Source organism: Embiotoca jacksoni, unplaced genomic scaffold (assembly GCF_022577435.1).
Source record: "Embiotoca jacksoni isolate LCO1_2020_lvr unplaced genomic scaffold, fEmbJac1.0.p SCAF_35, whole genome shotgun sequence".
Taxonomy (NCBI): domain Eukaryota; kingdom Metazoa; phylum Chordata; class Actinopteri; family Embiotocidae; genus Embiotoca; species Embiotoca jacksoni.
Window position 1 is genome coordinate 2,653,587 of NW_027185387.1, and position 26,202 is coordinate 2,679,788.

Genomic DNA, 26,202 nt, shown 5'->3' on the forward strand with positions numbered 1-26,202 from the left:
CCGACGGGAGGTTCGGGCCGATGATGACATCATCAAACAATGTTGGTTTTGTGTATCCGCGGCGAGTCGGCCGGCCGTGACGCGCGAGCTCCTGACGCGGCGGTAAACCGCTGGAGACGTTTGGCGGTTTGAATCGTCAATGAAGACAAACTAATCGAGCCGACGCGTCTAAAATGTTTCTGCAAATATTTTAAGAGGGAAAAAAAAAGAAGCTTTTTCTACCAAAAAAAGCTTCTTTTTTTTTTTTTGGTAGAAATCAAGAAAACACAAAGTGTGACAACATTGAACGTTAAGTTTTGTTTACAAGTAAATTCCACAGGTTTCCTTGAACTTTTTATGTCCTCCGTGTGTTCTTCTCCTAAATTTCCCATTTCCCTTGAACTCACCTGATAAAACCTGCTGACTAACCGGTAACTTATGTGTAATGTTAATTATAAGTACGCAATATTGCCGTGTCGACGTTTTGAAAACGTTTCGTTTTAAAACTGCTGAAACTTCCTCGTTTGGAAAAAGCTCAAATGTCGAGTGCAGAATACACCATTAAATATCGGGGACTTTCTGGAGTTGTAAAATCCCCTCCTAGTTTTATAAACGTTTTAAAAACAGCATTTTGAAATGAAACGGTGTCGGTGTGGACGCAGCGTCTGCCGAGAGGACCGAACTCTGAAAACGGTGCCGTGGCATTGAAATGATAATCAAAAGGCGGTTCAGTATTAAGTGTTCACAGTTTCTGCTTCCACCACGTCACGGCTTCAGTTTTCAGATTTTCCAGAGTAAGCAGTTCATACAAAAAAAAAAAAAAAAAAAAAAAAAACTTTTTTAAAATTCACTGATATGCAAACAATAGGTTGTTTTTTTTAGCTTCAGTTTCATTGGTAACAAGCTTTTATTTTTATTTTTTTTGGTGCTTTGCTGCCACCTTCTGGCCGTAGGAAGATATTACATGCAGCTGCAGGTAAAAACCTATAGATTTTTTTTTTTTTTTTTTTTTTAAATAACTATTCAAATACTTTTGAAAAGCACGACTAACACCATCTCTGATACAGATACAAACACAGCAGAGGACTCACCATGGGGGTCTTGTACTTGTGGATCACCACTTCTTTAGTTTCAGGAACTATGCCGGTGCAAGAGACAAAACACAGAATTCAAAGGCAGCAGGAACTTCAATGAGTTCATGTTTGAGAAGCTTTAGAGGAGGTTGGGGGAGGGGGTGAAGTTGGGGGGGGAGGATTAAGAGGGTTGGACTTTAAACGAGGTGAAATATGAGATGTGGGCCAAGAAGAGTCCGCCGAGAAAACAGTTGGAAGTTCACCGAAGTGGACAGGAAGTGAAGAGCGAGGGCGGCTTCGTCCAGTTTGGGTCGAATCGAGTCGCGACATCCTTTTTTTTTTTTTTTTTTTTGTCTTTTCACGTTGAAACAAATTCACATTCGGACGAATCAAAGCGCTCGGGTTTGATCTTTTGGGTTCGATCGGATGGATCTGAACCGGGCCGGGCCGTGCCGTGCTCGGGAGCCCGGCGGCCGTTTCGCGGAGACGTTCGTGGCCCACGAAATGGACGGATGAAAAGACACAAATGTTTCGGAACAGGAGACCGTCGTAAAGTTTTACATGTGAAGGAACAACAAACAGAAGGACGACCCCCCCCCATCCCGTCCCGTCCCTCCCCCTCCCGGTGAACTGAAAGTTAGGACATCGACAGAAAAGCAGCTACGAGAGGACCCCAAAACCCTTCGACCCAGGACCAGGTCGCCGTCCGCGGGACGGACCGACTTTTCATTAGTAACCGTGAACCCGCGGAGAGGTGAGAGTCTGAGGGGGGGGGGGCGATCTCCGAAATGAAAAGCAAGGTGATGGAAGGAAGCGGAGGGGGAAACTCCTGGTACAGAAAGAACAACAAAAAAAACAAAAAGAGAAAAGAAAAGAAAAAGTGGGTGGCAGATGTGGGGCGAAGGGGTGGGGGGGGGGGGGGGGGTCGAAATAAATGAATATCCAATGAGACGGATGGAGTGAGGAAATATATTTGGATTTAGTTTTGAGTAAGGAAGGAGAAAGGTGACGACACTTTACCTGCTGGAGAATGAAGGTTTTCATAGTGGCAAAGATGAGGGCAACATTACAAAAAGCAGCACAGAGACACGACAGTAACCCAGCCAGGCGCTCCACTTCAGCCTCTGGTGACGCTACTCTGACCGGCACGCCGAGTCAGCGCTTCGCATTTATTTGCTATCCACGTTAAACAACAACAACAACAACAACAACAACAACGCTACGAACTACTTAAAACTCCCGGAGGCAACAAAAGGTTGAACTCTCTCTCCCCCCAGCTCTCCCGTTTGGCCCGCTCGGCGAACGACCAACACGTTTTAGTGGAATATTTGTTTTTATTGTCAGCGAAGATAAGGTTATTGTATTTTTTTTTTAATGTTTTTGGATCTTTTCTGAAGTTCGATTGTTTTAAGGAAACTTAATAGAAACTCACTCGAACGGCTACAAAAACAAAACAAACAAACAAACAAAAAAACTCCCGCCGTCGTTCATTCGTTCACTCGTCCGGTCGTGTCGGACGCTCGCTGCCGATTTCAGAGTAAAAGTTTTACTCATAACGCGGGAAAACGTTTAAAAAAATATAAATCTATTTATTATGGAGTACTCTTTCAGTTTAAGGAGGATGGTATTCTACATTTGTTCTTAACTGTCCCGGGAAAGAGTCAAAACCAACAAGTCGGTCGCCCGTCTCAGCATTTCCTGCCTGGACTTTGCTCCGAGCCCATCGGTTCCTACTCCAGACGCGAATCCGCGAAAACGGGTTTCGTTTACATGGTTTCGTATTTTAAAAGAACTTCTTAAAACAGCCGGGAACTCAAACAGGAGTAGTGAGCGAGTTTGTCGGGGACTATTTTCAGCCACAGATTAAAACGCACCGTCGTGCTCCGGTGAGAATATTCAGAAGCAGCACGTCGAAACGTGAAATCGAATAAAAACGAGCACAGTAACGAAGGCTTCGGATGCACACGGGGGCAATTCTTTTTTCTTTTTAACAGTTTGGGTCTTTTCGTGAGCTTTTTAAAACGATATAAACTTCGTAATTTCTAAAAAAAAAAAAAGGAGACTCGGTAGATGTGACGAACTCCCGCAGAACTTATTTCACCACTGATGTTTAAACTCTGACTGTAAATGACGGGATGAACCTGAACGCCTCACGAAGAATCCATCACTCACTGAATCACCTGCAGACGTCAGCGTCTGAGCGCTCCTCGAGGAGAGCGAGTATCCAATTGAGTGGACCCTTATTAGCTCTGGTCAATAGATTTGCCGTGAAGCTGAGTTACTGCCGTGCCGAGTACAGGCCTACAATCAATAGATGGTGTAATTACCAAATTCCTCCAGGACAAAGACTCCCTTCACTGTATTGCACTTTTTAATGTGACTCAGCTCTATGAAAACCTAAAAACAAACGAAAAAACAAACAAAAACAAGACAGACCATTATTAACTCAACAACACTGGATGAAAAGTAAACACTTCATATTTAGAAAAAGTTGCCATGTTAAACTCGTTTTCATTCAGTATGAAAAGGTATTAAAAAAAAGGGAAAAAAAAAAAAAAAAAAAGAAAAGAAAATTTACAACAGCTACACATGAAATGCAAGCTTTCAAAAGAGCTTAACGAACGAGAAAACCAAAAAAAAAAGAAAAGAAAAGGTAAAGCACAATGTGAGAAGTTTCCATGATCAAACGCATACATGGGCGATGAGGAGAAATGCATTTAGTCTGCTCGAAGCTCAACAACTAACTCAACATGACCGCTTTCATCCTTTTGACTTAGATTTGAGTGAAAAACAGCACACACAAAAAAACAAAACAAAAAAACTAGATACAAAAAGAAATAAAACGACACATTTCTTTGAATGCTCGGAGATGCAAGATGGCCCACATGATGCATACATGGAAGTTCCATACAAAATGTAGACAAGGACACAAAATTAGGTTTGCCATACAGCTAGGACAGGAAGAAAAACAACAACAACAACAGAAAAAGAAAAGAAATGAAAGAGGAAAAAATAATTAAATGAACACAAAAAAGAAAAAAACAACCCAATAAGATGTAACTGCTAATAAGCAAACACAGCAGAGGTTGTGTACCTTCCGCTCCTTGCAGGGGGAGAGAGCATGGGAGAGAAATGGTTTGGATTATTATCGGACAGAAGAGCACAAACACTCGACGGCCCTCCGAGAGGGCGTCATCCACAGGAGCCTCGTACAGATTCAGATCACCGGAGTTACCGGAGCCAATATGGAAAAAAAAATAAAATAAATAGAAGTAAAAAAAATAAAAAAAACATCAACAAAAGGACTCAGCCCCCCCTGAAAAAAAAACTAGGAAATAGAAGAACAGAAAAAAAAAAAACCAGGACTTGAGGTTTGACTAGGTTATCGAGAGCTGGATTCACCTTTGTTTTCCCGGACTTTAAACATCTCGCCCCCCCCCCCCCACCTCCCCTCACCCGCCTACCCCCGCCAGAGCCCTCCAATGCCTCCTCCTCCAGCAACAAGGGCCGGCACACCAACGTCACTTGCTCACACAGCAGAAAAAGATAAATGAGGGCGAGCCACCGGCGGACAGCGAATCGCCACCGCGACGCAGGACGTCACCTCCCGACACCGTCGCTCCATCGGAGCAGCCCGGGAACCCGACCCGGCCGCTCGCGACAACGCTCAGTCTGTTTTGTTTTTTTTTCGTTTAAAAAAAAAAAAAAAAACAACTTTCGAAACGGCCGATTAAAGCTCCTGCTGAGGTATGTGGTTAAAAAAAAAAAAAAGGCCGTTTCATGAGCTGCAAATCACCCCAATCTAAACCGTGGATGTGAACTCGTTCTAGAAGTGCGGTGCTCCACGCCGAGAGTCTCGTTTCTTTTTATCCAGCTCGCGCGGAAGCTTTTCATTTAAGTCGTGTGCCGCTCGACTCTTTACAACGTGAAGGGCGACTTGAACCAAAGAGCCTGAGGTGGAAAGATTGAAAGATTGAAAGATTGCTCAGTGGAGCAACATCCAGGATAAAGGGTCAGTTCACCCCAGTTGGAACATCTGGCCACGCAGAAATCTTAACATGAAAAATTACATTTAATCCTGCACTGATTTGACTTTTTATGGATATTACATTTTTAGTCTGTTACTCAACTAAGAGAAAATGTATCTGCAACGAATCTGAGTACTTATTAAAAAAAAAAAAAAAAAAAAAAAAAAAATCTGTCACATTTGACCAAGAATTACAAAATCATAAAAATACGTAGCTTTACAAAACAGACAATCTGTGACTAATATAAAAAAAATAGAGGCTAAAACATCTGCAAAAATAAGGGATTTAATTGCACTTTTAATGATTAAACACAAGTTTACAGTGTGTACGAAACTAATTTAACATATTCCTCATTGCAATAAATTTGAAATTAAAGCCGTCACTTCTGTTTTTTACTTTTGTTCTAGTTTTTTTTTTTTTTTCCAGTCAGCCAGCAAGTGGTTTGTTCTGATGATGAGGCGGAGAGGTTGAAGATAAATTCATTTCCACAAATAAGATTCCCTTCGCTTCACTTGTACTGAGTTGGAGGCAGAAAAACTGTCAACAACAACCGTCTGCATGGCTCGATGTTTCTCCCTTTTTAATTTGGGGGAACTGAAATCAGTTTAAGTGACGTAGGTTTTGTATTTCCTCTTCGGCAGCACCTCCCTCGTTTGTTTCGTTGTATTTAAAAGGTGTCCGTTACCTGCAGTGCGTCCCTGATCTGCTCGGCTCCATCTCTATCAAAACTACTCAACATCGTTCAATCGCAGCTTCTAACGAGCCCGAGGAGACGCGTCAACCCGACTACCTCTACCTGCAGACGTGAACACAACACATGACGACGTTCAAGGGTCCAAACTCCAAAGTTGCTATTAAATAGCCAATTATTAATGAAAAGTCTTTGCTCAAGGTCATCTGTGTTACCACTGAAGCACAACACACACACACACACACACACACACACACACACACACACACACACAGATTAACACCTCGTCACCTCCCACACAGGAAATGAACGCGAGGTTTGAGCACCACAGATATGAAAAAGAAACTTGTGTGGAAGGGCGTGTTAATATTGTTCTGGGCACGGCATGCACACAAACACGCACGCACGCACGAACAAACGAACAAACAAACAAACAAACACAAAGTGAAACTGAAAAGAAAAGAAAAAAAAAAAAAAAAAAAGCAAATCCAAAAAAGCAAAAAGCACAAACAGGAATTCTTCCTCTATGAGAAAACATCAGGTGCGATTGAATGCCAATCAAAAGATGTCGTGATCAATCAGCTGTGAACGTTTGGACTGAGATTTTACCAACGATAGAGGAAGACGTCACGGGGATGACAGGAAATGATACGGAGGCAAACAGGAGAGACGAGCGGATGGTGGACCGAAGGACGGGATGAGCTCTGAACCATCGTGAGTGGCTTGGTGTCCTCATGCCCGTGTGTGAGATGAGAAGCCGTTTCTCTGCTGTGGTCCTGGTCGCTTACCTGGCTGTGCATGAATTTCAGGTTGATTCCCTCCAGTGTGACCTGCAGCAGTCCCCCTTCACCCGTCTTCATGTCCTGGACGGGGAACTCGCCGCCGAGCTCCGGACCTGAAGGGGGGACGGAGGGAGGGAAGATTTGAGCTTGTCTTAGCTGTTTGTTTTTTTGTTTTTGTTTTTTTAAATAGTCTTTAAAAACACTGAAAGCACTTCATATTGAAGATGAACCCTTCAAATGTTTCGAAAGGACATTGAAGGACTGAAAAGCTGATTTTATTCTCACCAAACTGTTCATTAAAGTACATTCTGATAACAAGATTGTAATAATGATGCTAAATAGTTTCTGCTTTTTAACCACCGTACCAAACAAATATTTAACTGTGACCTTGAAACCAACGTACAGTAGTCAGAGGGAGGGAGGAAGGAAGGAAGGAAGGAAGGAGTGTGTGTACACGCGGGGTTAATCGTGAAGTAGTTCCAAGCGATTGTGGAATAGTATTTGCCTTCCCTTAAAGACAGACAGACAGACAGACAGACAGAGACAGAGACAGACAGACCCTCCGTACCTGGTTTAATGCTCTGCTGTCTGGCTGCAGCTCTTTCCATACTGTCTTTAACACAGTAGTAGAGTTCACGACACTGGAACACAAAGGAGCGTTATCTGAATGAGTCCCTGATGTTCTCCTGCAGTCAGTTTAAGCTTCAGGATTCAGAGCGGTGAAGTTTCTCACCTTTTTGGTATAGAACTTGTTGAGCTGCGTCTCCTGGCCGTTGCGTCTCCACAGACAGAGCACCTTGGTCTTGGGGCAGTACGTCATGTTGATGAGCTTCTCGTACCACCAGCGCTCGTACACGGTGCCGATGTTGCTGCGCAGGACGATGCAGTCGTCGCACACCTGAAACCAAGAGGAGTTCAAGTTCAACGCGACGAGACAACTTTGTCGTTTATAGAAACGTCTACTTCGTGCAGAAGCTCCCGTTCGGAATCTGCGTACCTCCATGAAGAAGATGTCTCCCGTGGTGTCGGTGCCGGCGTGAACGACAAACGTTTGTTTCTTGATGTGACGGCTTCCGCTGGGCCTGATTGGCAGCTCGCGGCCGTTCTACGGACAAACGTTCAGCACGAATCAACGCAGAGGACAGAACAGGACGTTGAGGTAGCTAGATTGAAAGAGGACGGATACTCACCATGTTGGCCAGCTTGTCCAGTACCTCGTTGATCTCTTGGCTGTACGTGAGGCCGATGTGCGACTTGCCCATCAGGCGCCTCACTTTCTTCCTGACGTCATTTTTGTTCAACTAAACAAACGGAAACATCAACGGGGATCCAAAGTTTAGATGCGCGGCGGTCAGCAAACAACTCCTGCGATTAAAACGGAGACAAAAACCGACTGTCGTACTTTCATCATCAGCATGTATGCGATCATGTTGTGCAGCAGGGTGGCCAGGAGTCGGTCCTCGTCGTCCTCCAGACGCTTGCGGTCGTGATCGCCCAGCGACAGGTATCTGTGTCGACGTAGAAAAACACAAGACGGGCCGGTATTAACAGTCCGGGGCGGGTTTCGTAAAGGACGGCGTCGATTTAAAACTATCTGGAGCAGCTTTATTGACAACAGTTTGAACGGGCCGAACCTTTCGATCATCTCCTGAGGGCCCTGGTCCATCCCCATGCCCTCACGCTCCAACATCACCGCGTCCAAGAAGGCGTCCTCCCAGAACTGGACCTGGTCCCACAGAGTGGAGCGCTCCTTACCTGGAAACACAAAGACCGGTACACGTAGCTCCTCAAATGTTGATCTGTTTAAACACCGCATGCAGCCACAGACACACACTAAGTCTTTCACACCAGACTATATATATATATGTGTATATATATATATATATATATATATATATACACATATATATATATATATATATATATAAAAAGAGATGGTCGCACTCTGACCATTACGCCCAAAACTTAAAAAGAGTCAGTAAGACCAGGTCTAAATAAACATGATGCTTGTTGTAACATAAAACTGAACAGTTGGGAGGTTTGTGATGAAGCTCACGACAACCAGGTCCATTAAAGCCTTTAATTGAATTGTTATCGTCTTGTCTTAATGCTGCATTTATAGTTGGGAGTCCGACGCTGCCTTTAAGTGCTGCTGTTTGTAGCCTTCCTGAAATCACGCTGCAAACAGTCCCAAAACTATTGAAAGCACTACAACTAAAAATGGGCGTTAACTTAAAGAATAGAATGAACACTAGGAATTATTTTCACAGGATGCAAAATAGAAATAAAATACCAACTCGATTCCTTTCTGCGGTTAATCGTTGGAAATCTTGACATTTCCCAGTTTCATTTACCAGCTGGCTGCTCGGCTCATTATTGCATTTCTGATGGCACTCATCCAACAAGCAAACCCACAACATTTTAAGCTCTTTTAATCAAAATGGAAGTCAGTCAGAAAGTGTTTGTGAGCAGAAATTGAAGTAAATGAGAGTTGAAGCACAAGATAATAGAAATCACAAACATCTTGCAGTCTTTGATCTCCATGCGGTGCTTATATTATATCCACTTCTATCCACGTTAAACAGACGTGCAGCTCATTAAGGGACAGAAAAACACCCACATCCCACTGTATACACCCCCCCACACACACACACATACTAGGGGGGGGGAAAAAAGGGACAAACGCAAGAGATCAGCCCTACTTAGAGAAAAGGTTTCCATGGCAGCATCCTCTAGTTGATCCCAAACGGAGCTCTTATCGCGGCCTGGAAGGATTTCCCAGCAGGAGCAGCAGGAGGGAAGAGAAGCAGCGAGAGCAGGAAGGGGGTTAGGCCAAGAGGTGAGCAGGTTTAACGGCAAAAACGAGAGCAGAGCGAGACGAGACCCGAACCGGAGGAAACCAAAACAACGAGCCTCCAGCTTGGAATGGAAACGTTCAAAGGATTTCTATTTGTACGAGTAAATAAATGATCTTTTAACTGCGGTTTGTGGTGATGAGGCTGTGTGTTTACGATCTGATTAAATTTTAAGTTAAAGTTCAGGGTTTCCACTCTACGGCAAACTTCAAATCCCCCCTGCCCCCCTCCCCCCGACGAAAAATTAATTTCCTGTGACCGTTAATAAAATGAAAACAGTGCAGCTTTATGCTGATCAGACCAAATCCAGCCGCATTATCTTATTCCCAGCAGTTTGCGACCCCTGTTTACTAGTTCACTGGCGTTTTCAGTGCAAAACTTTTTCTTTTTTTTTAACTGTTTAAACAATAAACTGAGCTAAACATTTCTTCTTAAGAGGCAACAAAATGAATGATTTTCCTCGTGCCGCAGGCACTAAAGATTCTCTTCCGCTGGGCTGCAGCAGAGCAGTGATGGAGGCAGCGGGCTTCTTGGGAGTAAAGAGCTCCCTCTAGCATATTTTGAACAGATCAATAGTAGTTTTACATACTTTACATCTGGCTCTTCTGTCATCGACTCATTAAAGTCATAATTTTGTAGCCAAAGCTGTTGAAATGTTTATTTTCCCTTCGTTGGCAGCTCCAGGAAAAAGCACATTTTGACTTGACGTGATAGTTGACGAGCAGGAAGAAGATAAAAAACCACTCAGGAAACAAGTCAAATAACACTGTGTAAGAAATACTTCTTTGAAAATATTTCGATAAATGGCAACTCAATTTTAAACATGCCACAAACAGAACTCCATAATATTTCATAACTTGCCCCTTTCATAAATAGTCAATCACATTATGTGGAATTACATCAGAGAAAAGAACAGCGGTTTAGTTCACCGGGTTGAAAAATGTAACACTTATATGTCACTTCTAGCTCATCACATGTCCGACTTCTGCTTTTTTTCTCATAAAAATAACCGTTAGAGAAATTTCACCGTGCTTACGATAACGCGGAGGCCGCATGCCAAAAATTACAGTAAAAATTCGGAAGTGAAAATTTGAAAAGCTTTCTTTGCTTTGGTGGAAGCATCTCATCATGTGAACAGCTGTTTGGCACGAAAGATTTTTCTCTGACAAACAACAAAGACCATGTTAGTAAAGTGACGCGGCACAATGTGCAGTAACAGCAGAAGGAAGTGTTTATAAGAACACAGGAAGCAGAAAGGTCAGCTGTGCGACTTATGGATCCGAACATTACCCAGCAGGCCTTCGCACAGGTAGATCCTCATACTGATGTCCTCCACGGGCTGTGCAGGCGGCACCTTCGCCACAGCAGGGAGGGGATCTTTAACACCTGGTTTCAGAGTGTGAGTCTTTCCCTGAGGAAACAGGGCGTGGAAAGGTCAACAGCAAACACTGTACGGCTTAATGCATTTTGAGTACCGTTACCTGCACGAGGGAAGTCGTATTTGCAGTTCGTTTGTCAGGCGGATAACAGAAAACACCAGCGACCCGATTTCTCCAAATTATGTGGCCGATCCGGAAGTTATTTTTCACTTTCAAGGGACTCTGCTAAATGTCATGCATCTTAAAATCCAGTAGATGGAAGTCAAGTTTAACAGTGACAAACATAGGCCATTCCAGAAATACAGTAATCAGACAAGCAGTCCAAAATACAACCCACATTCACTGATAACAGTTATCCTCCGGGATACACATGTACCCCCCGAAACCAAATACAGCCTGCAGTTGTTATGGAGCACTCGGGTACAACTGTACCATCTCCCCCGTTAGAGGAGTGGACTGTTGGCCTCGCCAAACAGGTCTACGCTGTTCTAGCTGCAAATGTTTTTGCCCTGTTTTTTTTTTTTTTTAATCGTTGCATCACTTTTCCAGACACAAAGTGCATTCAGAGTGTTTTTAACATGTAAACAAACGTTGCTCATTTGAACTCCTCTCACCCCTTTAAAAAAAAATCACCATTTGAGCTTTAAAACACCACAAACTTTGAATAGATGCAGGATTGCTGACAGAAACTATTTTCCAGGACATTAAACTGGTGGAAAAACAAAAACGGGAATCTTCCGAGTTTTTCTAGTATGCACTGAAACCTTAAAAGTGTTTAAACAAATTCATGACTTTATAACTTCAAATGAAGTTGGCGTCTAATTAAAAGTTGGCGGAAGAGGACAATTAAACGCAAGAACTTTATTCTACTTACAAACACCGAGCTGGTGGCTGGATTGGTTTCAATCTCACTGTCAGAAAGAGTCCCTCTGGACTGAGTTAAATGAGGAGCCATCCTCCCACCGAGGCCGTCTCCCGCTGTGCTGCTCAGATCGCTGTCAGCTCCAAGAGTTTCTCCGGAGCTGTTGCTTATCTGGAAAAAAAAAAAAAAAAGGAAAAATCCAGGTAAGAACGATACAGATGTGGAGGAGTTTTACAGGCAGAAGGGTGGTTGTGAAAGAAAAACCTACATATTAAACAGCATAGCAACCTGATCCTGACCTTCACTGAAGTTACATGTTTTTTGGGCATTTTTTTGTTACATACACCAAAATATATTAAAGTTCTTATATCAGGATTCATTTTTTTTGGACGGGAACAAACCGAACACTAAAGCATTTTTAGTGCATTCGAAAAGTTTTGGTTTCCACTTGAATATTTACAAAATAATTGTTTGAACAACGTTCGGCTGCACATCTCGAGTTTGTAACGACGGACACTCGTTCGCCATTGAAGATGAAGGAGTCCAATTCATCTCCAAGTATATTAACTTCAGCTTCGTCAAACACAGATTAAAAACCATAATTTGTCCAATTTAAACATCACGCTGCACTGCTGGCATGATGCCAACGATCCCTCCATTTCTCAATTATTCTTTTTTTTTTCTGTAAATGGCAGAAAACGGAACAACAACACAAAGAAAACATATCCTACGAGAACCTACAGTTGATAATAAAGCACTACGCAGACGGAATAAAAAAAAGAAAGAAAGTGCGTGATGAGTTGGCCGACTTGGCCGTGCCCTACCACTGTGCTGGCCTCCGACTCCTGGCTGGTGCTTCTAGTCAGGATCGGCGGCTCTGAGCTCGTTACGGACTCCGTGTCGCTCTTCTGCAAACGCAAAACAAAACAAAACAGAGCAAGTGGACAGATGTCAGCGGTGGACGTGCAATCACGTCCAACTGTTTTGTTTTTACACTCTTAAATTGTCCGCTTGGCAACGGCAGCAGGTTTTCACTCCATGAACAAACCTGAGATCCCGATGCGACGCCGAGGCCGCTGTCAGCGCTGATCTGAGATTTCTTCTCCTCTGCGTCGGTCACCTGCGGGGGGCGCTGCTGCTTCGCTCCTTCGGCCCCTGCGAAACAAGACGTGACCGTCAGCAGGTTTCAATGAATGCGACGACACGTCGTTTCTTACCTTACTCAAGAGCCGCCTCACTCAAAGCCAGCACAGCAACAAACACTGACGCTACACCCATCTGAAGAGCCAAAGCCTCCATGTAAACACTGCATTACACTTGTGCACAGCGAAGCGTACAGTTTAACACTAGCTTAGTCGTGTCTGTGAAATAAATTCTGATATCGAAGAGCTGCAAGCTGCCTCGAGCTCAAAATAGAGGGCGACTGTATTAATGGATAATAATCTAATCGACAGGAGAAACTGGATCGGTATGTTTTCATAGCTTTCCGAGTACAATACAGGTGCCTGACTGAGTTAACTAACAGATGAAATTTTAAGAGACCAGACGGAGAAAAGACAAAAGGGGGGGCAGGCAGAGTGCAGAAAAAACTGTGAAAAAGGTTACACATGGAAACAAAGCTGCAAGAGCGCGACATTAAGTCTCAGTCAATGCTGCAAATGTGGCCCAAGTTACACCAAAAACAACCAACAGACACAGGCAGTTAGGCATGCAGACAAACTGATGGACGGTAAAGGAGACATTTTCTGTTTCAAGTGTTATTTATCACTTCCGTAGGTGACAAGTACATCCTGACACTTCCTTGTTTTTTGTTTTTCTTCTTTGTGGCATTTAACATTTTCACACCTTCTATTTATTTTTTTTGCCGTTTTAATAAAAGCATTAAAATGCACCAGCAACTGTGGAATATCGACCGTAAAGCTACAATTTACAGCCGGCCACTTGAAACTGGAAACGACACAGTTAAAAGAGGAGGACAGGGCAGCAGGAGTTAATATCTGTTCATCTTGATGCACGGTCACAAAGGGGAGAAAAAAAAAACACACTGGAAAACAAAATTACATGTTGTTTGAGCTTAAACCAGTGACTGTAACATAACATCCCCATATTGTTTATGTCAAGGACTTCAAAGACAATCTACAGGATATTCTACTAGATATCCACATCAGTATATTATTTTGTATTTTAAATGTAAAAGAAAACATCCCAGGACTGGCTGCCGTCTGATGTCTCCATTAAACACAACACGACATGTTTGTAATATTTACAAAGCTGACATTTCTCACTGAATTCTACAGAAAGTATTCAGACCCTTTTCATCACATTTGGTTATGTTGCGGCTTCGTGCTAAAAGTGTTTAAAAGTGTTTGAATACTTACGTCAAAGTGATACATTAGTTTTAGTTTTTTTTATTTATTTGCTAAAATTTCAATATTTCTGTTTCTCCTTCATCATGATGGGGTTTTGAGTGTAGAGCGATGAAGGGAAAAATTACTTCAACAATTTTAGCGCGAGGCTCAAGCGGCAACCAAAGCCGTTATGAGGACTCGAGTTCGGATTTTGGCCGGCGCCGTGGACCTGATTGAAAACCCAACGATACTGCTTCCCGCCCACCGATAGCTGTAACCAGACTGCATCACAGGCCTGTCAATCAAACAGACACGCCCCCAAAAACAAATATTTTTGAAGCTTATTTTATAATTAACGACGGGACTATTTTCAGGTGGAGCGCCACAAAACTAATAAGAAGGAGCAACCTCGGTCACCCGTTGGTTTGTGATCGGCCGTTATGAAGCCTCGAGTTCTGATTTTGGTCATCGGCATCTTGCTGGTTCACCCAACACGGCTTTTTGAGGCCTATTTTCAAAAATAAAAATGGGATTTACTTCAGTTTGACCGCCAGAAAACTAAAAAGGAGTGACTTTAGTTAACAACGGCAACATAACTGGTGGAAAAAATATATTTACTTAGAATTTTATTGGAGAAGTTGAATGTGACTCAATGTCTAACCTCTAGTGGCACTTGGTGGCATTGCAGCTGAAGGCACTTCCGCATCCGCCTAATTTTTCAGACTCTGGAGCTACGTCAACTTTTATATACAGTCTGTGGTGGGGCTACAACACAAAAACATGTGAAAAGAGTGAAGACGTCTGAATACTTTCTGAATGCAAAGTATCTGTGTGAAATTCTGTGACCTGAGATCTCGTATAGCAAAACAGCAAATTCTATAACACTACAGGATACTAAAACTACTACACATAATAAATCCAGTGTCACTTGCAGCAGGTACAGAACCTGAGCATCTCAATTTGGGTGAAATAAATTCAAATTTTTAGCTGAACTTACCCTGATCCACATGTCATCTGTAGCACATAATGAAGCCCTACTAAACATCTGGAGCTTATCATCTCAAACCAAGACTCTTATGCCTGTTTGGCTTATCCATTGTAACATGTTTATTCGAGCACTGGTTTTTATGTACTCATGTATAAAGACACTGATGAGAAGGCAGAGAACGGGTGGAAAAAGGTCAGCAGCTGAACACCCCAGTCTTTTATTCTTTTTTTTTTTTTTTTTGGTGTGTGAAAAGTCTCTTACTCTGTGGTTTTTCCATAGCTTTTTGCTTATCCTGGTGCTTGCTCCACAATTCTACCCAAGATGCATTGCAAGCAAGGAGAGAAAGACAGAGAGAGAGTCAGAGAGCTGGTTGAAAAGGCATGTATGGTGGATGAGCATTGAAACCAAAACAAAAACAAAATAAGCATTGAGAATCTGTCATTATCGAGGGGAAGGTATGTTGTAATGTTGGCATGTAGCTGCGCTTTAATCTGGGCAAAATTAAAAAAAGAAGTATGTTGTTATATTGAATCCACCGCGTGTAGCAGCTACTAAGGTAACATTACAACACACCCAGAGCTCCCGGCACAAAGTCCTGGAGAGCCAGACGTCAGAATGAGCGTTGGCTCCGAGCACTGATTTCATCGATTGCATTTGGTCTGGCTGTCCAGAACAAAGGTGAGGGAGGGAGAGAGAGAGAGAGAGAGAGAGATGGCTGACTCGGAGAAGAGCATGGGATGGGGGTCGAGAGGCCGACTAGCCAGCAAGTGAAATGGAGCAGTTGCAGAAGCCGGGATGCAAGTCTCACAGCATTCTGTAGAATTGAAGGTGCAACTTCTAACAGGAAGAGAAGGGGTGCAGGTAGGAAAGGAGTCAGGGTGGTCGGACTGAAAGAGTCCCCCGTATACAGACCCAGAGTCATTCTCAGAAAATCAACTGCTAAAAAGAGATTAGTAAGGATTTTCTAGGTCAGGTTTTTCTTTGGCGACCAATAGAAAACACATCTGAGGTGAGATTTGTCTGTTCACTGGGACTGTTTACTGGGGAGTGATGCTTCCACCCTCCATGCTTTGAGCAAAGGAAGCTGCCGGTATCTACAGCACGCCTTGCAGAAAACCTGCAGTAAAGGCAAAGACGAGCACCGATTTGACTGTCGATGCGCATACCTCTGGTTTCCCTCGTCCACTACTGCAGATTTAGGTGTTGGAAGACCAAAACAAAAGACATGCATTCAAGGTGCGTAGAGGCTCTAACAACAGGACTCCGGAGGAGGCAAACAGGGGCACAGATGTCGGAGGAGAGGGACACAAACACACGCAGTCCAGGCTGGAAGACAGGAAAAATATTCCAGACACTTCTCAACGCTGATTTTCATCCTCAAACGAGGCCAAACTCTCACTTTTCATTTTGATTTTGAAACCAATTGTCATTTAATCGTAACACTTTTGATATTATAAATTTTGCGCAAAAGGATGCAGTGATTTTTCACCGGTGTTTCAAGTCAAAGCGTGTGGAATATTGTTGCACCTGTGGGAATCTGTCTGGGACAAGTGAAGGGATCTTTCTTTGAGACGGCTGGAAGAAGAGGGGTGGGGAGGGGCTGGTATTAAGGGTGATGAGCTGGTAGGGGGTGTTGGGGTGGGGAGGAAATTTTCACAGTGCACATGCAACCGGGGCCGGAGTGCTGTACACACCAATCGAGGCAATAAAGTTCTCCTCGTTCAGACTCCGGGTATCAAAATGGTGGGCTCCTTTGCCCGTTGTGTGGTGCGACACCTGCAGGTGGGGAATATTCAGGAGGCCCTGAGGTCTGGCGGTCTCCATGCGACCGGAAGGACTCTCTTTACTCCCCGGGCTGCCAGCACTGTCTGTGGGGCTTCGCTTGCGTTTTTCTGGGTCTACACCGAGTTACCGAAAATTAAGGGGCCAAAGACAAGAGTTGATCAACACGACAGGAAAAGAGAAAACGTGGAGGTTGAAACTGTGAGAGGATTAAAAGCAAAGAAAAACTACAGTTAAAGTTTCAGTGAGTCAACGTTTAACATGCAGCATAGAGAGCTTAATATAAACACAATGCAAAGACATGGACACGTGTTAGTAGCAGAGGCCCACAGAAAAGTCTTAAATAAGCTGATACAATTATAAAAAATTTACTTTATACAAAAATCACACAATCTAACATCAACTCTAGACACTCCTGAGCTGAACATACCTTTGGTTTGATAATGTGTGCGTGCTATTTCCAACAGGCTGAAGACGCTGGCCATTCCTCCGAGGCCAGCGTTGGTGTACGAGTGCTCGAGGCTGGAGACCGTGCACTTCAAGATGTCCAGCATGCCTTTGTACACCTTCCTGCTCACCTCCTGGAAACACAACACAGTAAACCAGGTTTATGACGATTTCACTAAAAGCCATGTGGTCTTAACGATAGACGGTGTGAAGTTGCACCGATTAAAGCCCCCTCTTAGACAAATTTATGATGTTGGGCTACATAAAAAGTTGAGTTGATAAGTGTGAAGTCAAAGTCCTGGTGCGAGCGAGTGCAGCGAGTTCACTTCACTGTGACCAACAGGGTGTCGTAAACATTAAATTCCAGTAACCTGCTGCTGCAAAACATCAATCTATGAACATTCAAACTGAACTACAAGCAAATAAATTGATAAATTCAACCTCTAAAATGGGTTTGAAGATGTCATTTTGTTATACGTGATAGAAAATGTGATATATTTGTCCCTTTTACAATGACTATGACTGAATTAAACATACATTGAATGCATCAGCTTGGGCTTTGAGATGTTACAACGAGCATTTTTCACTATTTTCTGACATTTTATTGACAACATTATGAAGAAAATAATAAGCAGCAGTATTTTCAGTGCTAATAAATATTCCGAAATAATTAATGAAAAAAAAATATCTGCAAATTAGTATTCCACCTCCAATAAAAAAACAAAAAGCATAGAATATATTACATGGGGAGTCGGTGGCCGTGTGCTTTGGAATAGTTTATTTTTAAAAGAAAACTATAAGACGTGTTTTTTTTAGCTTGGCTTTTAATTGAGGCTTTATTGTTTCAATTATTGTTTAGCATTATTTTTTCTTATTGTTTTTATTGTATTTTTAGTTGTTTTTTTTTAAAGCACTTTGGGATGCATTGTTGTATGAAAGGTGCTTTATAAATAAAACTGAGTTGAGAGGTGAGTTGAATCATTTAGGCCCTAATTAGAGGTCGAAATGATATATTCGCATTTACTCCTGTGGATTTGTTGTAAATATTGTGCACGTCTTACAACATGTAGGGAGTAGGGAGAGTAAAAAAAAAGAAGTATCTCACCACATCACGTATGATCTCCTGCCTGGCATCTTCCTCCGACTGCACGGCTCTGTTCAGCTTACTCAGCACAAAGACTCGGAGCTGCTCGTTCTCCAACAGGCGGCGCACTTTTTTCATGTTGAGCCATCCGACTCCCTGGCCGTCCAGAACGCTCTGCACCACCTCCTTCAAGAACTGCTGGTTCTCACTGCATCAAAATAGCACAGTTTCAGTCACTCTCAACACATGCAACTATTAATATGGACTATGTTTGAAACACCCGTCAAAGAAAGCACAATGAACTAAAGAATGATGACAACCTGCTGGAATCTTTCATGTTGTCAGACAGAAGTTGTACATTTAAAAGAATTTACCACCTGGTGTTGTTGACTCGACCCTGAGGAGAGGGCGACTCCCTCTTCACTGTTGGACTGTGTTTGATCACCGAAGACTTCTGGTCCACGAGTGCTCGAGGTGCTCGTGCTCCTGAAAGATGAACCAAAACAATGAGGTTTCTAAAAAAACAAAAAAACAAACAAAAAACAAAAAAACACACACACACACACAAAGAGCCACATGTGCAAAACACCCAAACAAAAACTGCAAACTACGAGATCACTAGACAGAAGGGCACTCGGTAGAAGTGGACTGGACTCACACAAAGGCACTTGCTCACCAGGAACTGTAAACCGGGACAGGAAACAACTTTCAAACTACTCTGTTTTTATTAAAACTACGACATCAAATAGTGGGGGGGAGGGGGGACAGTTTACATCGATTGTGAAGAGGACGGACACGGTTGTGTTCTACTGAAGGTTATCTGCTGCTGAACAGACAAACTACTGGAGCTGCTGGAGTCTATTATTACAACAGGAGACGTGAAGGACAAATCAAACAGGAACATGGTGCACACACACACACACACACACACACACACGAGAGTCCAAATGGTGCTCTTGGTGGTGGCATCACACATTAACAGCAGAAAGATGTGAGGTCAGAGGGAGGACAGTGGATACAGCAACTACATCAGTGACGTCATGCATGAAAGAAAATAAAGAGGTGAGTGGATGGATGGCAACGTATTTCAATACACTGCTACACTGACGTTGGAGGCTCGGTATCTCCGAGTGACCCGAATGTTGGGGTTGGGTTAATCATTTTATTATTATAAAAATAATATTATTACTAAACAGGCTCACAATATTTCAGGAAGTCAAAAACTTATTTATGACCAACCCAGACTAATAGATTTGAGTCAGAACCACAAAATAAAACGGGTCATGAATGAGTCCTTGTTTTTAATACTTTATATCTTATCCTGCATTTAATTATTTCACTCTATCTGAAACTGGGTAAAGATTCTATTAAATGTAAATATTGTGCTGATTCACGCTACATGTTTTAATCAGCTGTTCCTCATGGCTTGAACCTGTGACCTCTATAACTCGTGCTGTAAGCACTGCTCAAAACGCGGCGCTAACACTGAACACAATAAAGTTTATTCAAACATAATAGATGTATTTTTAGCAATGCTGACAAAAAGAGAGAACGGCAGCATTACTTTGAGGTATTCTACTTCGGACAGAAAGAACAAGAAATACAGAATAATAGGGAGCTGAACATATCTGCCAGATGCAGACAATGTATCATATCACATATGGTCATACATCATATAAAATGCATAAAACGAGTCAGTAATCCACCTGACTGTCCAACAGCCTGATCCTTGATGGCAAAAGCAATTAATGTGAAACGACCTCCCGCACACTGCAAATCGAAGGAAGAAATGTTGGCGCCCGTCTAAAATAAGTGAAGGACGACTGCTTCTAATTAAGCCCAAGTCCCTGTCACTAGTTGACGCCGTGTACCGGTTCACATGTTGATCAAATAAAACCCAATCTGATCAAACTCAGATTTAGGAGTTTTACCTGCATTTTAAACTAAACTGATCAAACTTAATCACGAGGTTGAGTTAAAGTTCTCGGGATCATTTTCAACACAAGGATGATAGAATTCTTTGAAAGTTACCTTATACAAATAAAAAATTTCAGAGGATCAAACTTCAGTAATTCTATGACCACCTTTTTTTGTATCATTGCGATACAAAAAAAATTCACGTGAACTTGCGACACTTGAAATTAAATACAAGTACTGAAGTTTGTCTTTGGGGTCGCTGAAAAATCCAAGATTATTCAAGCAGAGTAAACGGCAGCGTTACTGCCCACATTGTGATGAATTTACTTCATGAATCTGTCCTGAGCAACACAAAGTACAGACACGGTATGAAGGCAAACTTTAAGGGAATGAGCTGAAGGTTTCTTGATTTTGTTCCATGCTGATTCTGTTTGTAAGGCGTGAGAGGACTGGGGGAGGAGCGGCCTCCTACATGAGGAGGAGAGAAAGCTTTTCTAGCTTGACATCTGTCATTACAGCCTGCGTTATTATCACTTTTATGTGACAGCAGGGATCTATTGTTTATTATGGTTGCTGGAGTCTCATGGGGACAAGAAATGAGGTTTGATTGCCGACACCAATACTCTGATTGCACAAGCTGGATTTTTCACCATGTTTCAGTTTGGAATCCAATAATGTTTGCCAGTTTTTTTTCTGTTGTCCTTATGATGTATTTTAACGGTGACTGCAATGAAAACAGCATTTATTACTCAGGCTAGAAAATAAACGTTAACCTTCGGGGTCAAATGCTTGAACGACAAGAGTGATGAGAGAGAGATGAAAGTGGAGTCGATCTGAATAGTGAGTCTGAGCCAAGAGAGCTTAAATACAAGTGCACAAGCTAACCTGCGACATTAAAGCTTGGAAGATCACCAGCTTATAAAGACGTGTTCTTGTACCGACATCAGTCAGATTTTTAAGCCTGTACTGACCGGGGCCGAGATTTGTCAGTTAAACATGAGTTTGCCTTCATAAATTGCCAAAAATTTAAGGTCAGAAACAGTTTCACAGCAAACTTTTAAAGCCAGTTTAACATTTTCACTGACTAAATATTATTAATCAAATAAAGAACAGACATAAAAACGATCGGGTGTTATCACCATGTTTGGAGTACTTCTATTCTGACATTGAGCAGACGGAGAGTGATGCGCCGTTGTTTCGGTTTAATCAGTTACCATGGTAATTTAAGAGAATTTAAGGCTTATAGGAGGACACCTACATTTTGTGTTGGTGTTTTGAGCAGCTGCTGTCACTTACAGAGAACACCCGCATTGAGTGAAGACCCAACCTACTCCGCCTCTGATTGGCTGACACTCATTCGCTTCATGGGTTTTATAGCAGTGGTCTCCAACTTTTGTTCCACTGAGAGCTACTTTGACAAAACTCAAAGTGTCCGAGAGTGTAGCTCGGGGGGGGGGGGGAACACAGAAAGACAGACAACCCTTCATGCTCGCACACCAATCAACCGAGGAAGCCGGAGAGAACCAGCACAGGGATAACATGCGAACTCCACACAGACGGGCTCCAGCCGACCAGCAGGTTTATACCCAGAACCTTGTAGCTGTGAGGCCAAAGTGCTAAATCTGATAAATCTATTAGTGAATTATTACACTCTTCATTGCTTTTGATAAACTAATTATATTTCAATCACTACAGATGGAAATATACCAGCAACTCGACAGCTCTGACAAACAGTGACAGCCTCAGTTCCCCCAAATCCACCAGAAAACTCCCATAAAACACACAAATGTCCCACAGTATATGCAGCATAATGCCACGTGTATGTCGTCGGGAGTGTTTCATCAAAACAGCTGTAAAATCTTGCCTGGTACAACAATAACTTTAGTTCATAATAATAAAAAAAAGATTTACACCACTTCGGTTCAGAAATTTGCATAATTTCACTGTAGTTAGTGCTCATTGTGCAGCATGATTGAGCCCAACCCCATTTTTACTCTGTGGGAGCACGAAGGACAAGACGACAATGACGAACAAAGGACGCTGGTGAATTAGTCTTTTCTTCTCATATTCTGTATTTTAGCATCCTCTTGTGTCTTGTAATTCATTTGCTTCCCTGTGGTAACATGTTAAAATATATTGCTCCACTTTCTGGTGATTACTGATGGATCCCAGTATCACTGTTTTATGACTCTTTTGAAACGCGTTGTGATAAGGCCAGTTTAATAAATGAAATTAAACACTGTGAGGTGAAATCAGAGTTAGTCCGAGGAAGGAGAACGGTCACTATGGAAGGCAGTGTGGTAACACGACACACTCAATGTTTCACTGGACCTTTGATGATGACACAGAGTGACTGAAATGGGGAGAGACACGGGGGGAGGGGGATGCTGGGAGATGTGGTTGACTGGCTTGGAGAAGCATGCAGCTCACGCGATTAAAAGGGCAGAACCCACCTTCTCCGCTCCCCGGGCCAGCGTCTGTAATTATCTCCATTAGAGAATTTAGCCCAAATACTGCACACAAAACCCAGAATTAGTGCCGCGAAAAAGGTGGACAGAGAGAGGGACACCGGCCCAGACACAACCAGTCTGAACATCAACCCGTAACACAAGAGACATGCACACTCGACGTGGCGCCAAAACAGAAAAGTTAAAGAAAAAAAGTAAAAGAGAAAAGGGCAGACAGAAAAGATAAATAGACAATATGTACTGATGATGATATTGACCCTGAAAGTGTTTGATACAATGAATAATGCAGAGTTTTTAACAAAACATTCAACATCTTACAGGAGTAATAGGGGTGTGTAGCTTCTACTTCGATGTGTATCTGTACATCAGTATCATGGACCAAGTGATTAGTGCTGAACAGTTCAACAATGACAATGTAAATCTTCATAATGGATGGAGTTGTTTCTTTAGAAGCTGTGCATAATGTTATTTTATCTTGTTTTAAGCACAAAAACACACAAATTCTTCATTTGAAAACCAATGATCTTCAAAATGTCATTACCACTTTTGTTAAAACAGTGAATGATCTCTCAAAGAGGGGAAGGAAACACTGAGCCACCAAACAAGCAAGCGAGGCAAAACATGTCGGAGTCGAGAGGCAGGTGGGAGACAAACTTCATTCACTGATGTTTCTGTGAGCATCATTCAAATATTTACTGTACATGTTGCTGCATTATAACATTAGCAGCATGTAAATCTAGTAAAAAAAACAAAAAAACATCCTTCTCGTCGTAGTAAGGATGTCCAGATGCCACACCAATAACATCCTGAAGAAATCCTTTCTGCTATCAATGTGTGCATCTTAGCGCATCAAAAAGACTCCCAACAGTCACACAAAGAGGAAAGGCGAAGGGACAGAGGGGGGAAGACACGGATAGACTGCACAACATGATATTAAAGGCGTATCGTCTATCTTAGGCCTACGCTGAGAAAACAGGGTGCGAGATAAGGTAGAGGTCACTGCAAGGATAAAGAGAGGCCTAGTCAGGGGGGCTAAAACAAACTAGCACACCAGACATAACATACCCGGGCTGTCAGGGTCGTCTGAACAACAAAGACAAAACACATCATAATCAAAGGAACGGAACATTTTCTATGGCAGCTATTCCACATGGAGTGGAGCTATTGAGTTAGTTGACCATGCTGCACTTGTTATTGTTTTTTTTTTTGTCTCTCTCTCAGTTAAAGTGAAAATCCACCCTAAACAGAATTAATTTAAGCCTCTTTAACTTAACTTAGTTTAATAATGCTAATTTAATAACTTTAATGCAATTTTTGTAACAATGACTGTTTGTGTGGGCTAAATTTCCTCATCGCGATCGGAACAGTTAAGATTTTCTCAGTTTTTTGGGGGGGAGGAAATACTGAGAGCCACTTTACACACATTTATCTGCTTCCAAATGATATCTGGGCACAATAAAATATAGTAGGAAGTGTAAAAAAAAAAAAAAAAAAAAAAAAGGCAATTCATCAATAGTCTGAGAAAAACTGCATGAAAGAGTAATTCGTCAAACTGCAGGACCGCGGCGTCCACAAACATGAAGTCTGTTTCCGAGTGGATTTTCCTGTTAAGCCTCGTGAGAGAAAAACTTTTTTTTTTTTTTTTTTTTGTACTACATCCTCAATATTCTCCTTTCAAATAGTGCCATATAAGTTTTGGCAATCCAGAGGGAGAAAAGTCAGGCTATAAAAAAACAGTTCTACAAACCTGCTTGCTCCACTTCCTCCTCAATATCAAAATTAAAATATTCTTTTAGCCCGAAAGATTATTTAGAAAAACAAATGAAAAAAATACAAACAGAGAAGGACAGACAGTAAATTAATTAAAAAATTATGGTTAAATATTGATGTAAAAAAAATACTGACTATACTTGAAATGCTATACTTTTTTGTTTTGACAAGTCTACATAGGTTACGGTTTACGACGTGGGTCTACGAGCAGTTAGGACTTGTTAATTATCCTCATTTATATCAAAATGCATATTAAAGCTGACGATTTAAATGGCAGTATTTGAGTATTATAAATTAGTTTGGCAAATTAGTATTAAAATGGCATTTACAAAAAAAAAAATCTCTTAATAATCAGATAGATGACTGCAAACATGAAGCCAGGTGAAACAAATAAAATTAAATAAGTGGGACTGAAAAACAAATGTTGACGACAACAGAGCTAAATCTTTTCATTAAATGTCGTCAACTTCTTCAATTGTACCTGTATGTCCTAAAATGTTTACCTTTAAAACCACACTGAACACACAATTACATGACAGACACACCCGAACTCGAACAGCTGTGTTCTCCTACCTTTCAGACTGGGGAAAGGTGTCGCCTTCTCCCTCGCTGCCTTGTTGGGAAGAGCGAGATTGGACAGACTGAAACTGGTGCCGTGGTTCTTGTAGAGGTTACCTGTAGTCGGAGTGACAATAATATAATTCAGAAAACAGGAATACAGTTTGAGCAAAAGCAAAAAAGGTATTTAACCCGATTGATTCTTAATGTGAATTTTTGGAGAAACACGTCTTCTCTCATCAAAATAGTGGTGAAGCAGCCTTCGGTAACAAGAGGCAGCTGATGTGTAAGTGGACACACGTTGTCTTTTTTTTTTTCTGTCTACATTAGAAACAAAATTTAACTCGGTCTTCATAATACCAGACTTCATAAAATATATATCCTTTTAAAAACTCCTGATGTAAATCATATCTTGAACCTGCTATAACGGATTATCTTTTTGGCCAACTGGGGCCAGTGGAGACAAGCTCTGAACACAATGTGTGCGAACATACAGTTGAATTTACACACCAACACATTATTATTAGTATTAGTATGAAGTTGTGTTTCTGGCCTCCTGACTGCAGAGTCAGATGACAAATCTCTGTGGGTTTTTCACCAGGAAGAGATACTAGATTATGTGGGCAGTCACTTTATAACACTGAGCACTGGTTCTGATCTCAACCTCAAGTGTTAACTGCAATTGCAGTTATTTACCGGATCAAGCAATTTAATCTCGAAGACAAAAAAGAAACTCTTAAGTAAATATTATGAAAGGGAGACTCGTGTAGGCAAATACACACCCTGCACTCTTGATTTAAAAGCACTTTTGCATATCTGATTAACTGGCTGTGTGTTTTTTAAGAATTAATGAATTTAGTGTTAATGGCTTCAATGCTCTTCCATCGTCCACATAAATCTGCTCAGTTTCCATGTTGTTTTATAACCTGCATTTAGCTGATGATAAAATTTAAGTATTCTTACTGGCAAAGGACATGAGCCCTCCGAATCCATCATTGCTGCTGTTGGAAATGGTTGAGTTTGGCGAGCTGTTGCGCGAGTCTCCCTCTCCATCGGACTCTCCAGGGAGCCTCAAGCTACTGGGACGCAAGAGACGCTGCGCCCTGAAAATAACAATGATAAAAGGACATTACAGCGCACGATAGACACGGAAACATCTGCAAACACCATGGGAGACTCTCAAACATTCAC

General features: G+C 42.0%; 1 protein-coding gene across 28 annotated transcripts in view; it reads right to left on the bottom strand.

Moving 5' to 3' along the window:
* madd (MAP-kinase activating death domain) overlaps positions 1-26,202 on the bottom strand; it is a 50,035-nt gene that overhangs the window by 2,896 nt on the left and 20,937 nt on the right. For 5 of the 28 annotated variants that reach the window (XM_069165768.1, XM_069165755.1, XM_069165756.1 and 2 more), the window contains 22 exons: positions 25,975-26,114; positions 25,027-25,128; positions 22,669-22,728; positions 18,673-18,784; positions 18,320-18,506; positions 17,198-17,348; positions 16,680-16,883; positions 15,247-15,297; positions 12,698-12,804; positions 12,474-12,557; positions 11,662-11,820; positions 10,699-10,819; positions 9,256-9,318; positions 8,188-8,308; positions 7,956-8,061; positions 7,744-7,854; positions 7,551-7,658; positions 7,287-7,451; positions 7,122-7,194; positions 6,560-6,666; positions 3,380-3,449; positions 1,071-1,117 (listed from right to left, as the gene is read on the bottom strand). In XM_069165768.1, the coding sequence (XP_069021869.1) occupies positions 1,071-1,117; positions 3,380-3,449; positions 6,560-6,666; positions 7,122-7,194; positions 7,287-7,451; positions 7,551-7,658; positions 7,744-7,854; positions 7,956-8,061; positions 8,188-8,308; positions 9,256-9,318; positions 10,699-10,819; positions 11,662-11,820; positions 12,474-12,557; positions 12,698-12,804; positions 15,247-15,297; positions 16,680-16,883; positions 17,198-17,348; positions 18,320-18,506; positions 18,673-18,784; positions 22,669-22,728; positions 25,027-25,128; positions 25,975-26,114 (2,449 nt within the window). The remainder of the gene's footprint in view (positions 1-1,070; positions 1,118-3,379; positions 3,450-6,559; positions 6,667-7,121; positions 7,195-7,286; positions 7,452-7,550; positions 7,659-7,743; positions 7,855-7,955; positions 8,062-8,187; positions 8,309-9,255; positions 9,319-10,698; positions 10,820-11,661; positions 11,821-12,473; positions 12,558-12,697; positions 12,805-15,246; positions 15,298-16,679; positions 16,884-17,197; positions 17,349-18,319; positions 18,507-18,672; positions 18,785-22,668; positions 22,729-25,026; positions 25,129-25,974; positions 26,115-26,202) is intronic. The other 23 variants (XM_069165757.1, XM_069165762.1, XM_069165763.1 and 20 more) reach the window with 20 other exon arrangements.